This window comes from Littorina saxatilis, linkage group LG1 (genome assembly GCF_037325665.1).
Source record: "Littorina saxatilis isolate snail1 linkage group LG1, US_GU_Lsax_2.0, whole genome shotgun sequence".
Taxonomy (NCBI): Eukaryota; Metazoa; Mollusca; class Gastropoda; order Littorinimorpha; family Littorinidae; genus Littorina; species Littorina saxatilis.
The window spans coordinates 474,711-492,586 of NC_090245.1; the positions used below are offsets into that span (position 1 = coordinate 474,711).

The following is a 17,876-nucleotide window of genomic DNA, read 5'->3' on the forward strand; positions in this document are numbered from 1 at the left end:
AAAAAAGGTCCAGACAGTAATAGCACTTGAACTCCATTACCTGAAATGAGAAAAAAAATCATAAAATGGTTACAAATCCAAAACAAGCCAGGAACAAGAGGTTAACACACACATACACACACACACACACACACACGCACGCACGCACGCACGCACGCACGCACACACACACACACACACACACACATAAGCTCCTGGCCGTGGGTACCCCAATCAGTTAAAGCATTGAATGGCTTGCAGTCATGAAGCTGTATGATTTGTATCCCATATGTATTTCTCGATGTCAACTTTGTACCGACTCCTGTAGAGAACTCGAACTCGAACTCGAAAACTTTATTATCTCTATCTCTCTCTCTCTCTCTCTCTCTCTCTCTCTCTCTCTGATCTCTCTCTCTAGAGAGACAGAGAGAGAGAGATGAGAGAGAGAGACAGAGACAGATGTTATGGAGTGGTATAGCCCGGTTTTTAGACAATCATAAATGCCTCTACACAACTCTATAAATTTAGTATTTGTTTACAAGCTTGAATGTAATCTGAACAGTTGTCCGCTACAGTAGCTTACAAGGCACAAGCGCACACGCACTCACACACGCAAAAACCTGGTGTTAAATGGATCTTGACACTGCCAAGACTAATTATTATTGTTTACAAAGCTTTTTACATCACAAAATCATTTCCGGGCTTCGACCAGTACTCTAGGTCGACAACACCGCAAGAAACTCTACAGTCCAAGACGCAGACACCTTTTGGCTCAAACAAAGCAGCTTAACAGGTAAGACGAATAGGTATTCTACTGTACGTTACCCTACTGCCATCTTTCGGCTTTCAAGATGTTGGTACGTATGGCTGTAAGTCCTTCAGACGACTGACAAGGGTGCACCAGTCCTCACGACACCGCAACCATTGCTTGACGTAGTCCTTGATCCTTCCAGTTCGTCTCGGCGGCTAACTGTAGAACTCTGCCAGCTCTCCATGCCATGGTCATGTACACCAAGCCGCAGTCACCAGTTCAGTTCAGCCTCCGTCGATGAAAACCCTCCAGTTGGAACACTGTAAAGTTTATAGTCCATAAATCAACTTGTCTTTAGTTTCTTTCACTCGCACAATAAAAATACTCACTCGTCCAACATATTAAGCTGCATGAGCCAATATAATTATTTACACGTTAATTCCTGTTTTCTAAAACCAAGAAAACGTTACGTAAAACCCTCACATGTTTAAGCAGTGTAGCACAATAGCTTAGGCCTACACAATAACGTTAAACACAGAACCAGTCACTCTTCTCACATACGACAACATGACATGAAAATATAACCGGTTTCAAACATACCTCAAAAGAGTGTAAAGCCAACATTTAGTACAGTCGCCGGCCTGGCATGAATATGAAAATGGAAGATATCACGTAGACTGATAGGGAAAGTTCGTCAGTCTTCATCCTTCTTCAGTCAGATACCTAAAACAGGAGCCCGTCTGCTAAAGTGTTACGAAAAACATGAGTCGAGCTTGGCTCCTTGACGGCGACTGATTTTACAAAGTCGTTCTTGCTATGACATTGCCAGTGAGCTGTCGCCTGCATTACTTGCACGTGAAAAACCTTGTCAGTTACACAAAGTTCAACTGCGGTCAACGCGACGGTATGCAGCCTATAGCCCTTTCCAATGTCTGACCATCGCTATAGTCTATTCTATTTACAACAATACACATTACCACAAATACAAGTAAACCGCTTCGTAACATCAGAGAGAGAGAGAGAGAGAGAGAGAGAGAGAGAGAGATATATATCCCATGACCTCCCTTCTTTGTCTCTGTTACTTCAGTATGGGTATATATGTTGTATTTTTATAGCTCAATAAATACATCATGGACTCCAAAAAATATATGATAGTGCAGATTCCGATTTGGGCAAAGGACTACTTTCCTCCCGACCTTTGACCTCGCGCCGAACAATGTGACACATTTGTATGAAGTTCTAAAATCGTATTGCACGGCTCAGAAAACCATATCAGTTGCACGCAAAAATGAATCTCAGAACTGATCTGATGTATGAGATGCAATAAGCAAAAGTTTCTTTCATTATGAAAGCAATGCAGGTCGAAAAAAACGAACATTCAACTTACAAGATAACCAGATGCTAGCGAACCAAAACAAAAACACGAGTACCCTCCCCTTGCATCGTTAGCAGACGACTTTTGAGAATCTGTCGGTAGTGTGTTTTGGTGTGCGCCTTCAGCTGTTTCACGTGTTTTGCGAACAATTCTACTCTTTTGCCTGGCTCTGCAGTAAGTCCACATATTTTTCCGTAATCCAGTCATATTCCTTCAAAATGCAATCAATCGGCGGTGACAGACGTGTCGGTCGCGTTTTCCTCACACCCATACCAGTTTAAGTTCATCCATGCAAACACACTCGCAAAACAGTTTATCACGTAGATACATTTCAAATAGGGAGCAAATGGTTAAATCTAAACCTACATATTTGTTCCCTAAAATTTGCTTCTCTGTCAATAAGCCTAATTACACACGTTCGAGAAAAACAACGTGGAATCGATTCTGAATCGAGTAAGCCAAATGGGTCCCAAACCCGTTTCGCCCGTTCTGCCGACCTGAAACGCAAAACAAAAGAATTGTGCGCTTCAACTAAATTAATTTCTATTCGACTTCATTACTTTCTTGCAACTTATGAACCTTTACTTAAAGCTTTTAAATGGTCTGAAAGTAGTGTTACCGCGTACTTATCGATGCACTCATTCGTTTTATTTTTTCAGCGACGGTCACTTAGTTTAAGGTTGCAAAAGGGCTAAGTCTCGCTGGCAACAGTTTTACCCTGCACAGATCGCAACAGTGCCGCTAGTAGTCTACACTTTGTGTTTGATGGTAGAATGGGATATACAGATTACAACACTCGTGGTTTTTTATATGGCTTGTATTTCAGTCAAGACCCAGCGGGAATATCAATCGAGAGCCACTCGCCAGAGGCTCGTGTCTCCCGATGATATTCATCCGCTGGGTCTTGACTGAAATACAAGCCATATAAAAAACCACTCGTGTTGTAACCTATTGGGTAATATTGACGGACTGTGTGATGATATCTTCTGCTATGGTCTGTTGAGACAGTGATATCAAAATCGAGACCGGAGGTCGAGATTTTGATATCACTGTCGAAACAGACCATAGCAGAAGATATCATCACACAGTCAGTCAATGTTAGATATATTGCTAATTCTCTGGACATTTCGTATTTACTGTAAAGAAATTACAAAAGTATTTCTCAGTTTTGGCTGTTCCATATCCCTCCCTCTGATTATTATTTCTTTTTGTTCACTCTTTTCTTGTACTTTTCAGTATTTTAAAATGTCTTTCCTTTCAAAAAGTCTTTAGTCACTTGCTCAACTAAATTCTGGGATAATTACATTTTCATATATATTTGTTTGTTTTTAAATTTAGATGTTTATGTTTTTGAAGTGGGGAAGCAATAAAGAGGTCGTCGATATCAAAACTGATATCGACGGAAATGTCGTCGATATCACTTTTGCACTGAGCTCAGTTTTGCCCAATTGACCAATGGAAATCTACGTAACATATGAAATAGCAATATACATATATATTGTGTACACCAAATCGGCACAGACAAGCAGATATATGATTTTCCATACCAATTTGGAACATCATACCCAGAGGCGGACACAAATAGGATTCCTGTTTATTTCGGCGGTGTGCAACCGATTGCTTCGTGGGGGGGGGGGGGGGGGGTGCAACCAGAAAAACAGAGAGACTTCGGAGATGCGCAACCGACAAATCTTTGAATGTCTTTACAGATTCATGAAATATGACGTTCCTGCACCACTTTAAATCATACCATCTGACCCAGATGTCAAGAAATGACCATAGATCACATTTACAATCGCGTGTAGCCTTTCTCATGTGCTTGAATTTCCCTAGTAACTGCGGAAAGTCAACATTTGCACAATATGCGAAGTGATGACGTCGAATACGTGACGTAAGTTGATGCATGAATTCTTCCGGACTACGTCAGTCCATTCCAAAGATCGCTTTTGAAAAGAATTTGTTTTAGAGTTTGCTGTCCAGAAACCCGTCAAAAAAGAAGGGAAAATGTATGTGAAAGAAAACAAAACAGGAGCAGAGTGATAAGATAGGAATACAGAGACATATTTCTTGGGACTTGACCCTTGCAGGTAGGTGGACTGAAAGTAGTGTGTGAACAGAACCATCGCATGAAAGCAGGAAAGAGATCGTCGTCAGATTGAATTACAATAACATTAACATTTGAAACTTCTCGGTCTTCATCGTGGATTGACGCCCTCCCAAAGTCTAATTGAAGCCCTCCGTCGCTTCGCTCCGTTCACACACAACTTGCTACACATTGTCGACACTTTACACCACGTGACGATCGCTGGGTAGCATGGGGAATCACCTGTGGGCGAGGGAGAGAACTCTGTGCGGATGGCAGAGCCAGGGGCTGTCACCATCAGCGAGTTGTCTAACCTGTCGACACAGGAGAGGAAGGAAGAGAAGAACTCGTCTTGCCAAACCTTGTCCTGAGCCATGGCCCCGCGAACCTTGGCCCGGTGAGACACGCTGTCTGCACACACACACACACACACACACACACACACACACACACACACACACACACACACACATATATATATATATATATATAATTATATACACACACGCGCGCGCGCGCACACGCACACACACACAGAGCGTCATTTGTTCACAAACTTACGAGGCAACCCTGTAACAATGTTGTACATGTCGTATAAACATTATACTTCTCTTTGTTTGCAGTTTTGTTTCATTTGCTTGGTCCGCACTGACCACTGTACTATCATCTGGTATAAACTGGTGTTTGTCAATATGTGCCCGCTAACATCATGCCAGTCAGTATGAGAAGGGGGAAGGGGGTGTTTGATATCTTAAGGCCAGATGTCAACCGCCTGAAAGATAACACCATTTCAGTGTGTGTGTGTGTGTGTGTGTGTGTGTGTGTGTGTGTGTGTGTGTGTGTGTGTGTGTGTGTGTGTGTGTGTGACGGGTACATACCGTAGGGCCAGATGTGTACGGCCTGGAAGATGCCCCCCAGGTCAGAGAGCCAGTAGCCGAGCGGCTTTGTGTAGGCCAGACGCAGGTGGAACTTGGCGGCCTTCAGCTTGCTGAACGCCGCGAACATGTCTGGCTTGACACTGTACACACGCAGCTCGTACACCCCGCCCTCCACCCCCGCGCTACCGTGGCTCCACCGCCCCTGATGACAGACATTGAGAGGGTAGAGTTATCTGTACACACGCAGTTCGCACACCCCGCCATCCACCCCCGCGCTACCATGGATCCACCGCCCCTGATGACAGACATTGAGAGGGTAGAGTTATCTGTACAGCTCGCACACCCCTCCATCCACCCCCGCGCTACCGTGGCTCCACCACCCCTGATGACAGACATTGAGAGGGTAGAGTTTTGCTTGCTGAAGGGGGGTAAGGCACTGGCAGGTCTGCACATACGTTGACCTTGGAGATCGGAGAAATCTCCACCCTTCACCAAACAGACTGACGCGGCCGAGATTCGAACCCACAACCTTCGGTCTTGTCCACTAGGCCCGTCACAGTTGGTTTAAAAAGATATACAAACAGTATAGTGTACATAGTACAATAAAACAAGTCGCGTGAAGCGATATAAAAACATTTAGTCAATCGTTAACAAACTATAAAGATCAATAACCCAAAAAACAGTCATCGCCGAGACTACCTTCAGATAGTGTCACGTTTCATAGATCACCGAAGATGATTATGAACGGTCAATTACTACTAACTGACTATCCACACCACGATCCACTCTCGCAGTCACACAAAAAAGATAGAATCAACAAAAGTATAAGTTTCAGACGCCTGTTTATATACGATCTCGCCACCTCCCTCGATACTTCACTTCAAAAGTTGTTTTACGTCAAGGACGCAAAGAAAGTAACTGACAAAAGTGCCAGTTAAAGTTTATTAAATGATAATAACACGCTGAACTCGTGTAAAGACAGGAAAACTAGCTGTTATGCAAAAGCGCTGGTTAATGCAGGTGTCACACACCCCACGTTGTCACCAATCAAACATAATCATAAATGCGAAAGATGACTTGGTGGTGAAAGGCGCAAAAGCATGGTACACTTAGCTTTTTGCCACGGAGTGGGCGACCCGTAAATAGTCTATCTCCACAACTGCTCCGTTGATTGTAGTGCCGGTCGGCGTGGAACGAAGCAGGGAATAGTGGAGATATCAGGCGCCTCATTCCGCCGCTGAAGGTCCTCCCCGTAGATTACCAGAACTGGTAAGACCTGTAATAGGTAGAACAGCAACAGCAACAGCAAAACACCAGAACACCAGAACACCAGATGTTAAAGATGCTCCCGAAGACAAAGATGCTCCAGAAGATAAATACAGCATACAGCAGATACAGATGTTCCAGATACAGCATACAGCAGCTCAACAAAAAGCATCGGTGCACTAAACATGCCACGCAACCCTTCACACTCCACCTTTAAACATGTCACCTTTACATTTTTCATAGAGCACGTGGTCCTGCACAACGAACTTTTAAAACAACAAATCAGCTATTTTCCCTCCTTCTCTCCATATCTGCAAAAACCATATACAGATTATACTTTTAGCGTCACAAAGAGCATATTATGCGCTATCCTGGGCCCGTATGCATGAGGAGGAAGTCTGCAACACTGGAAGTAGAGGCCTCTTTCGGAAGTGGGAACTCCCGAAGTTTAACTTTCCAACTGTTCACTATGCATGAACGCCGGAGTGGTGACTTCGAGACTATTCGGTCAAGGTCGCGAAAATCCTAACTACTACGCATGCGTTTGTTAACGGTAAGCTTGCCACCAGAAGAAACAAATCTCATCGCGAGTTCAAAAAGGCGAACGTTGAGCGCGCTGTAGTACTTACAGCGTTATTGCTGGGTTTTTTTTTGAATGGTTAAACGAAAGGGTCGGTTCAAACCTGTGATGATTGTCTTGGAATCAAATGACTGTCTATGACAAATGACTTTGTTGGCTTGAATGTTAGGAGAAGAGTAAATGATGATGTTGAACTTTTTTTTTTTTGGGGGGGGGGGGGGGGATCTCAGCTGCTTGCTTCAACCCTTTATTTATTTATTTATTTATTTTTTGCGGGTAGAGGGGGAATCGAGACGAGGGTCGTGGTGTATGTGTGTCTGTGTGTGCGTGTGTGCGTGTGTGTGTGTAGAGCGATTCAGAGTAAACTACTGGACCGATCTTTATGAAATTTGACATGAGAGTTCCTGGGTATGATATCCCCGGAAATGTTTTTCTTTTTTTCGATAAATGTCTTTGATGACGTCATATCCGGCTTTTTGTAAAAGTTGAGGCGGCACTGTCACACCCTCATTTTTCAATCAAATTGATTGAAATTTTGGCCAAGCATTCTTCGACAAAGGCCGGACTTCGGTATTGCATTTCAGCTTGGTGGCTTAAAAATTAATCAATGACTTTGGTCATTAAAAATCTGAAAATTGTAAAAAAAAAATTTTAATAATACGATCCAAATTTACGTTCATCTTATTCTTCATTATTTTCTGATTCCAAAAACATATAAATATGTTATATTTGGATTAAAAACAAGCTCTGAAAATTAAAAAAATTAAAATTATGAGCAAAATTAAATTTTTGAAATCAATTTAAAAACACTTTCATCTTATTCCTTGTCGGTTCCTGATTCCAAAAACATATAGATATAATATGTTTGGATTAAAAACACGCTCAGAAAGTTAAAACGAAGAGAGGTACAGTAAAGCGTGCTATGAAGCACAGCGCAACCGCTACCACGCCAAACCCAGCTAGCAAGCTTTCGTCGGCCGACTGACGATTTCAGTCGGGTGACGTCGTCAAATGTCGTGTGTCGACGTCCGTTGTCGCGCCGATATCGTTTTGACTGTGTGTAAAACTCGGCAAATGTACATAATAAACCCCGACATCGGCCCGACGCTATGTTGCTGTCGATAAAAATATGCAGAGTTACGGGAGATAACAACTTGAATTTATTATCATTATTTTAGCATTTGTTACGTCCCCTGTTCAAGCGTCGGGAACGGCGTGACATGACTCTGCAAATGCGAAACTAAATTATTCATATTTGTTGACTTTTTCACATAGGAGTAGGATAATTAATTGTAAGTTTTGTTTGTATATTTGCAATCAAATACAGCATGAGCTCAAACCATGAGTTTTACATTTTAAAAATACGCCATCATATATACTTGAAATACTCTAATAGCTTTCCTTACGGTACAAACAAGATTGAGTGTGAAGATGGCCGGCTAGCTGCTACTTTCCCGCGTGAGCGAAGTTTATTTGTTTTCTTAGTTCAAGTTAATATCGAAAGAAGAGACATTCTTGCGAATGTTGGACAGCACATTGATGATATGTTATCCGAGACGAATGTCGCCTCGGGATCTCAATCTGAGTGCTGGTCCCAGTGCCACGTGGTGGCGGTGATAGTTGACAAGTTAAAATTGTGTAGCCAAGGACGGATGGAACCTACAGGTGTGTTCAAGCTGTTAACGTCAACTCGAGGACAACCGACGGATCCAGCGAGTAAGTGATTTTGGTTTTTTTTTCTTTAATGTTAGTTTTGCTGTTATACAGTGGGGGGGGGGGGGGGGGGGGGAGTACATACTGCTGTATCTGTAGATGTAGATGTAGGTGTTTTGTCCTGTACAGTGGGGGGGGGGGGGGTGGAGTACATACTCATGATACTGCTGAATCTGTAGCTTTAAGTGTGGTTTGCACTGTTACACTTGGGGGGTGGGGTGTATGTATACTGATGTATCTGTAGCTGTAGGTGTGTGTATTGCATTGTAACACTTGGGGGGGGGGGGGGGGTACATACTGATCTATCTGTAGCTGGTGGTGTGTTTTGCACTGATGCACACCAATCTTACATGGTCCAATCTTACATGGTCCAACCTTACATGGTCCAAACCTACATGGTCCAATCTTACATGGTCCAGTCGTGGTGACGATTTTAAACCATGTTGGGTCACGCATGGTCCAATCTTACATGGTCCAATCTTACATGGTCCAACCTTACATGGTCCAACCTTACATGGTCCAATCTTGCATGGTCCAATCTTGCATGGTCCAACCTTACATGGTCCAACCTTACATGGTCCAACCTTACATGGTCCAATCTTACATGGTCCAACCATACATGGTCCAACCTTACATGGTCCAATCTTACATGGTCCAATCTTACATGGTCCAACCTTGCATGGTCCAATCTTGCATGGTCCAATCTTGCATGGTCCAATCTTACATGGTCCAACCTTACATGGTCCAATCTTACATGGTCCAACCTTACATGGTCCAACCTTACATGGTCCAATCTTACATGGTCCAATCCTGCATGGTCCAATCTTGCATGGTCCAACCTTACATGGTCCAACCTTACATGGTCCAATCTTACATGGTCCAACCATACATGGTCCAACCTTACATGGTCCAATCTTACATGGTCCAATCTTACATGGTCCAACCTTGCATGGTCCAATCTTACATGGTCCAATCTTACATGGTCCAACCTTACATGGTCCAACCTTACATGGGCCAATCTTACATGGTCCAATATTACATGGTCCAATCTTACATGGTCCAATCTTACATGGTCCAATCTTACATGGTCCATATATATATTATTGGACCATGTAATATTGGACCATGTAATATTGGACCATGTAAGATTGGACCATGTAAGGTTGGACCATGTAATATTGGACCATGTAAGATTGGACCATGTAAGGTTGGACCATGTAATATTGGACCATATTGGTCCAATCTTACATGGTCCAACCTTACATGGTCCAACCATACATGGTCCAATCTTACATGGTCCAATCTTGCATGGTCCAACCTTACATGGTCCAACCTTACATGGTCCAACCTTACATGGTCCAATCTTACATGGTCCAACCTTACATGGTCCAACCTTACATGGTCCAATCTTACATGGTCCATATATATATTATTGGACCATGTAATATTGGACCATGTAAGATTGGACCATGTAAGGTTGGACCATGTAAGATTGAACCATGTAAGATTGGACCATGCGTGACCCAACATGGTTTAAAATCGTCACCACGAGTTTTCGTCACACCCAACAATTCAAAGTGTGGTGCAACACACGAACACTATCCAATGTTTTAGCCATTGGTTTGGATGAGCACGACAAACATTTCGTCTGCTTCTAAAGGTGCTACCGCCTCAGAACCGCAGGCGCGAAGAAAAGTTCGCAGGGATTTCCCGATTGCATAACCGGAAACGAAAGGGATCGCTACGAACTAAGTTTCGTTGGTCAATCTAAAGCTCGCTAATAAGCACCATTGTACTTCCTATGTCTTGAATTAACAGCTTTGTGTTGCATGACCTTGGATGACCTTGACCTTGGGTCAAGGTCACATGTATTTTGGTAGGAAAAATGTGTAAAGCAGTTCTTAGTGTATGATGTCATTGCTAGGTTTAGTTATTTGACCTTGACCCTGAAGGCCAAGGTCATGTAAAGGTCAAGGTCAAGCATGTGAGTCGTATGGGCTTTGCCCTTTTTGTTTATACTGCTGTAGCTGTAGGGGGACCATACTGCTGAATCTGTAGCTGTAAGTGTGGTTTGCACTGTTACACTTGGGGGGTGGGGTGTACATACTGATGTATCTGTAGCTGTAGGTATTGCATTGTAACACTTGGGGGGGGGGGGGTGTACATACTGATCTATCTGTAGCTGTAGGCGTGTTTTGTACTGTTACACTTGGGGGGGGGGGGCGGTTTGTACATACTGATGTAGCTGTAGGTGTGTTATGTACTGTTACAGTAGGCGGGGAGGGGGGGGGGTTGAACATACTGCTGTATATGTAGCTGTAGGTGTGTTTTGCACACAGGGGGTGGGGGGGGGGGTGTACATACTGCTGTATCTGTAGGTCTAGGTGTGTTTTGCACTCTACACGGGGGAAGGCGGTTGAGTGTTGTACATACTGCTGTATCTGAAGCTGTAGGTATGTTTGGTACTGTTACAGTGGTGGCAGCGGGGGGAGGGGGATGTACATAATTCTGAATCTGTAGCTGTAAATGAGTTTTGTACTGTTACAGTGGTGGGGGGGGGGGGGGGTTGGGGGTTGTACATACTGCTGTAGCTGTAGGTGTGTTTTGCACTGTTACTAAGGGGGAGGGGAGGTGTACATACTGCTGTAGCTGTAGCTGTAAGTAATTTTTGCACTGTTACACTTGGGGGGTTGTATATAGGCCTACTGCTGAATCTGTTGCTGTAGGTGTGTTTTATACTGTAATACTGAGGGGGGGGGGGGGTGTATACGGCTGTAGCTGTAGGTGTGTTTTGTACTGTTACAGTGAGGGCGGTAGGGGCGGGGTGTTCTACATACTGCTGTATCTCTAGCTGGTGATTTGTTTTGCACTGTTACACTGGGGGGGGGGGGGGGGGGTGTACACACTGCTGTATCTGTAGGTTTGTTTTCCACTGTAACACTGGGGGGAGGGGGGGTTATACTGCTGTAGCTGTAGCTGTAAGTGAATTTTGCACTGTTACACTTGGGGGGGGGGGGGGGGGTGGTGGTGGTACATACTGCTGTATCTGTAGCTGCACCCAGCCAGCAAGACATTAGCGGCCGATAGTCGGCCGAACACCCTTCAAAAAGTCGGGCAGGTGACGTCAAAAGATACGACGCGGGTGTTGGCCCGACTAACTTTTGCAAAGAGGCAACGAGGCGGCCGACAGGCGGCCGAACACCTGTACTATGGCGGCACGCATCCGGTCCGATGTTAATCTGCCCGATGGCTTGTTGGACCTGCGGCCCGACACCTTATGCCGACATCGTCCCGATGTCTTCCCGCTGAAATCGATATCTTCCCGATGTCGGCATAAGGTGTCGGACCGCAGGTCAAACAAGTCATCGGGCCGATTAACATCGGACCGGATGCGTGCCGCCGTAGTGCAGGTGTTCGGCCGCCTATCGGCCGCATCGTTGCCTCTTTGCAAAAGTTAGTCGGGCCAACACCCGCGTCGTATGTTTTGACGTCACCGGCCCGACTTTTTGAAGGGTGTTCGGCCGATTATCGGCCGCTAATGTCTTGCTGGCTGGGAACAGGCTCGTCACTTTCACTGCCTTTAAAAGGCTTTTGCACTAGCGGCGGACTACGTTCAATTTCATTCTGTGAGTTCCACAGCTTGACTAAATGTAGTAATTTCGCCTTACGCGACTTGTTTTCTTTTCTTTTTTTCTGCTTTTTATATTAATTTTTCTACTTTAAATGTACCTATATCGTTAACAATACTATTTCTAAATGTATTTTAAACACGCCCAAAAAACTTCCTTTACGGTAATTTTTAATAATCATATTATATTTACAAATCACTTTATCCTCAACGCATTTCCAAGTGAACATAATTTTGGGGCACAAAAAAAAAATCAGTATAATCAATTTCGTTCTCACAATAAGTACAACAATTACTGTATGTTGAACTTGTGTTTAATAATTTTATATCGGTAAAACTCTGTTGGACAAACATAGATTGGTTATATGGAAACTTTGGGTTACTGGTAAAGTTTAAAAGGAAGAACATTATGCAGTAGACCGTAAATAACTAAGTTTAGTGACTTGTTCCTTATTTATTGGGGACATGTCTGTCAAGAATTTTAGAAAAGACAATACTGTTCATCGGTGTTTTAATTTGTTTTCCCTCGTTAATTTTTGATTACGATGGCGATGCATGGTTATGTACAGTTAAATGTCAAGATTCGATTTTTTTTTTAAAGCATAGGACATTTTCTTTACGCGTTTAAAAAACATTAACACAGAGGCAAAAACCGGTTGTTGCAGTCTGAATGCAATTGAGGTCTATTAAAAAAAAGGTTAATTAAAAAAAAAAACCTAGCTCCCAGCGGCACTTGAACCCAGAGAGTCGGATTGAAATTCCGAATCCGTAACCACTGCACTATGCTACTCGTCTAGAAAAACCACTATGCAAAGATGTCTTATCAGTTATTCAGTCGTGGTAGTTTGAAAGCTCACCATCTTCGCCGAATGACTCGAGCACGTTTTTTTCGGTCAGTAAATGATCGTACTGTCGGTTTTGAGCCCCGCTGTTTCAAGCTTTTCACCTAAATAAATCAAGAATGTCACAGTTCGTGTCTAAGGTGCAAGGTAGCCGACCGTCTCATTGTAGCCAAGTTACGACAGTTGCTCGATTGACGCATTTCACGTCTTCAATATTGTGTCTGAGCTCATTTCCCAATGAGCTGCCTTTAAAACCAGAATGTCATGCAATTGTAGCATGCGTTGGGGGTTTCTTTTAGATGGGTAAGGACCTTTAAAGGCAGAGTAAGCCTCCCGTAAACCATCACAGATACGGTCAGGCTTTTACACACAGTACAAACACCCTTTCATTTAAACACTCACCAATTGAGAACATCCTAGGTGCCCTCCGTAAAGAGCGAACAATTTTCAAAGAATTTATTTTTGCGTGGTTTATCTTACCCCTGAGCCATCGTGAACCCGTGTGATCCAGTTTTCCCTTTTCACAATGCAGTCGTCATAGTTAGTCATTTGAATGCGACTCGACGTGAGCTTATCTACAATAGCACGTTTTTTTATGCACGAAACAACGGCTGTGGTTCACAAGAACTCTAGCGATGGCTTTTGACTGTTGAGAGGAACGGCGATTTGCACTGATAAACCGGCCGTCGTCTGCTACGACCCTTGCGTGACCCTGCTTCCGGGCTTTTCTTTTTTTAAACTTTCACAACTTCGAATTGTTCTGATCTTGTCTTGATGAAAAACGAATTCTTTTATGATTAAAGAATGTTTGTGTAACAAGCTGTCAATTTATTATTTAGATTTTAAAAGTTAGGTCTAGCGCAAAAACGAGGCGCCGTTGTTGTTAACGGAACAAGTCTACGAAAATAAATTCTTGGAAAATGTCTCACGCTCGACAGAAAGCAGCCAGGATGTTCCCGTTCGGTGAGCGTTCAAATGGAAGTATGCTTGTACTGTATTTAGACGCTCGGGGAGCTCTGTGATGGTTTACGGGAGGCTTACTGTGCCTTTAAGATGCGATATCGTCGTATAAATGATGAAATTAACTTTGAAAGTGGGAACTTCGGAAGCAAAGTTGCCGCAACTCGGTATGCACGAGCTAACTTGAACGCCGAAGTAGTGGCTTCAAGAGTCCTGAGGTCAAGGTCGAGGAAATTGGGGGAATCCCAATTAGTGCGCATGCGTTTGTAAACGGTAGGCTTGGTGACCAGAAGAAACAAATCTCATCGCGAGTTCGTAAATGGGCGAACGTTGATCGCGCTGTAGCTTTTACTATAGTTGTTGTTTTTGACTGGTTGAACGAAATGATCTGTTCAAAGCTGTGATGATTGTCTTGAAATTGAATGACTGTCTGTAATAATGATTTTGTTGACCAGAATGTTGGGGAGAGTGTTGACCAGAGTGTTGACCAGAGTGTTGACCAGAATGTTGACCAGAGTGTTGACCAGAGTGTTGACCAGAGTGTTGACCAGAGTGTTGACCAGAGTGTTGACCAGAGTGTTGACCAGAGTGTTGACCAGAGTGTTGACCAGAGTGTTGACCAGAGTGTTGACCAGAGTGTTGACCAGAGTGTTGACCAGAGTGTTGACCAGAGTGTTGACCAGAGTGTTGACCAGAATGTTGACCAGAGTGTTGACCAGAGTGTTGACCAGAGTGTTGACCAGAATGTTGACCAGAGTGTTGACCAGAGTGTTGACCAGAGTGTTGACCAGAATGTTGACCAGAGTGTTGACCAGAGTGTTGACCAGAGTGTTGACCAGAGTGTTGACCAGAGTGTTGACCAGAGTGTTGACCAGAGTGTTGACCAGAGTGTTGACCAGAGTGTTGACCAGAGTGTTGACCAGAATGTTGGGGAGAATAACACTTTCTTCGTTTATGTGGTAGCGAAGTCGGTTATGTTAAACCTCTTTTTTTTAATGATTGTGTATCAGTAAAACTGTTTGGTTAGAGCGAAAGTTTTGGGCTACTGGTCAATTTAAAAAGGCAGAACTCAAGTTTTTGGGGGAATCAAGATATAAGGTGTAGTGAAAAGAAGATAGTTCAGTAACTTTCATATTAATTGGCAAAATGTGTGTCCACATTTTTACAAAAGATAAATTGTTGTACTTATAGGTGTTAGTAAATTATGTTTGTCCTCGTTAATTGTGAACAGGATGTATGTTTATGTAAAGTTGAAAGTCGAGATTGGATTTGTTTATCCTACGCGCGTGTGTGCATGTGTGTTAGACATAGAACACTTTATTATCTCAATTTCGAGAAACTCGGGTGTGGTGAATCACAACAAACAACATAAAACGTAAGAAAATAAATAAAATATCGAGGTGCAAATAATCAGCTCATAATAGTGTGTGTGTGTGTGGGGGGGGTGGGGGTGCACACACACACACACACACACACACACACACCGTTGAACACACACGCACGCGCACACAAACAAACGCACAATTATACCCGCACACACGCACAGGCACTCGCACAAATACATACAAACACTTTCACACACACGCACACGCACACACACACACACACACACACACACAATGACACGCACACACACACACACAAACACACACCCTTCCCCCCACACACACACATGTGCGCGCGTGCACTGCAAACGAATGAATGAATGAACAGACGCACACCTACACACGCACGCACGCACGCACACACACACACGCATACGCACACTCTCACACAAGCACACACTCACACATGCACACACAGACGCCCATTTACATAGAAACACCCCCTCCTATAAGCGGGGATGAAATTAAGAGTGGTGGCCAGCTGTGACCCAGAACGAACAAAAGTCAAAGCTGGCAACTCAGGTTTGTATTCAGGGAAATTTACACGAAATGCACGCACGAGATACGACTTTTCTTTTTATTTTCTCTCTTTGGGACTTTCATTTGCGTTAGATCGGTTTTATATGAAAAACCGAAGAAAAGCCCTGCTATTTTGCACTGAGAAACTTTGGAAGTAGCGTTTGTACTACTGGGTCTCGCTGTAGTACAATTACCCTCACTTACTTCCTAGTTTGCTTCCAAAGTAAGCTCTTTTTTCGTCCCATGCATGCGAAAGTGAGGATGTACTTCCGATGTCGCTCAAAACTTTGGAAGTAGTCGCAAACTACCCTCAGTTACTTCCTCGCTTTGCTTCGAAGTAAGCCCTTCTTCCGGCCCATGCATACGAAAGTGAGCCAAGTACTTCCGATGTCACTCAAAACTTCGGGAGTTGTCGCGTACTTCCCCCATAAGCATACGGGCCCTGGAGAGAACAGCAGAGAGTATTTCATTCCACAAACATTGACTCGTCAACAGCGTTTAATAACGATTTATTACCTCAACAGCCTATCAATGTGTAGCTCTCCTTAAGCGAACCCGCTTCCGTGTATGGCTTTTCCGTGTATGGCTTATCGTCCGTCGGCGAATTAGTAGCCACCACCCTTGTACTGAGTCTTCTTCTGCGTTGAAATCCTCCAACACCCAGTCAAGTAACCCCTGACGACGAGAAAATATCTTGCAGCGAAAAGGCGGTCACTTCTCCGTTGTTCCAAGAGCCCTCCTGTGCAGTGCAGAGCAGGCACGTTGACAAAAAATATATTACCACGTGTTGAACACCATCAACTCTTAGACAAGAAACGACCTTCTCTTATCGAAGCATGTGCCAAATGGGCCGTTACAATGTCTCTCCCCAAAGCTGGTCAAAAACATCACGTGACTCCAGCAACCAATCGCTATCGTCAGAAGTATAGCGCAGTTTTAGCTGACTTTGCCAAGACAGCAAAATCCCGCACGTGAAAATCCTGTACACAATATTACACCTCGCACCACAGTCGTGGAGGTAAAGCGAATTTCTCGTGCCAAGCCCTGTCAGCACAAAATCATCCAGTTGCGATAAGCACAGGCGCTTTGCATCGCAATTTCGGAAAGGCACCCTACAAAGAGTTTCTTCCCCAATCAATGTCACCAACCCGTGACAGATAGTCGCGGCTAACCTGAAGACCAAGGAGGGTCACCCTTAACTACGCGAAGCATGCGACCGAAGTGCTTACTGGACCTATTTTCTTCCATTCTGAGCACATTTTTGGAGTAAACATGACATATCTATATATTGTTACAGTCAACATGACATATCTATATATTGTTACAGTAAACATGACATATCTATATATTGTTACAGTAAACATGACATATCTATATATTGTTACAGTAAACATGACATATCTATATATTGTTACAGTAAACATGACATATCTATATATTGTTACAGTAAACATGACATATCTATATATTGTTACAGTAAACATGACATATCTATATATTGTTACAGTAAACATGACATATCTATGTATTGTTACAGTAAACATGACATATTTATATATTGTTACAGTAAACATGACATATCTATATATTTTTGAAGACAGGAGAAGATGAGGAATACAATGCGATGTTTTAATCTGTAACTAAAAATTTGATTTTAATGACAACTTTATTAGCAAACTGTTACACGACACTTGAGATTGCCACAAGTTCTCAAATGTCGTATAGTTGTGTTCTTTTATTCTACGTCGCCCGTCTTCGCAGCAGCAGAAAACAACTCGTCAAATTGAGTTCGAGGATTTATTTAGCATTCCATACATACAACTGCACATCGTAGCAGATCTCAAAGTAGAAGCTTTTTTACATACAAATCGCGCTGGCCTATATAGCAAATACTCAATCTCGAGAATATTCCAGACC

At 43.3% G+C, this 17,876-nt stretch overlaps 1 protein-coding gene and 1 long non-coding RNA gene across 2 annotated transcripts in view; both read right to left on the minus strand.

The window, feature by feature from the left end:
* LOC138959287 (protein NipSnap homolog 3B-like) overlaps positions 1-17,876 on the minus strand; it is a 37,707-nt gene that overhangs the window by 8,571 nt on the left and 11,260 nt on the right. Inside the window, exons 2-3 of the mRNA XM_070330737.1 lie at positions 5,067-5,268; positions 4,432-4,599 (exon numbers count right to left, since the gene is read on the minus strand). Coding sequence (XP_070186838.1) covers positions 4,432-4,599; positions 5,067-5,268 — 370 coding nt within the window. The remainder of the gene's footprint in view (positions 1-4,431; positions 4,600-5,066; positions 5,269-17,876) is intronic.
* Positions 606-1,727, minus strand: LOC138959228 (uncharacterized). The gene is made up of 2 exons (XR_011453674.1): positions 1,331-1,727; positions 606-1,050 (listed from the first exon to the last, which is right to left on the minus strand). It is a non-coding gene; the product is annotated as an uncharacterized lncRNA (long non-coding RNA).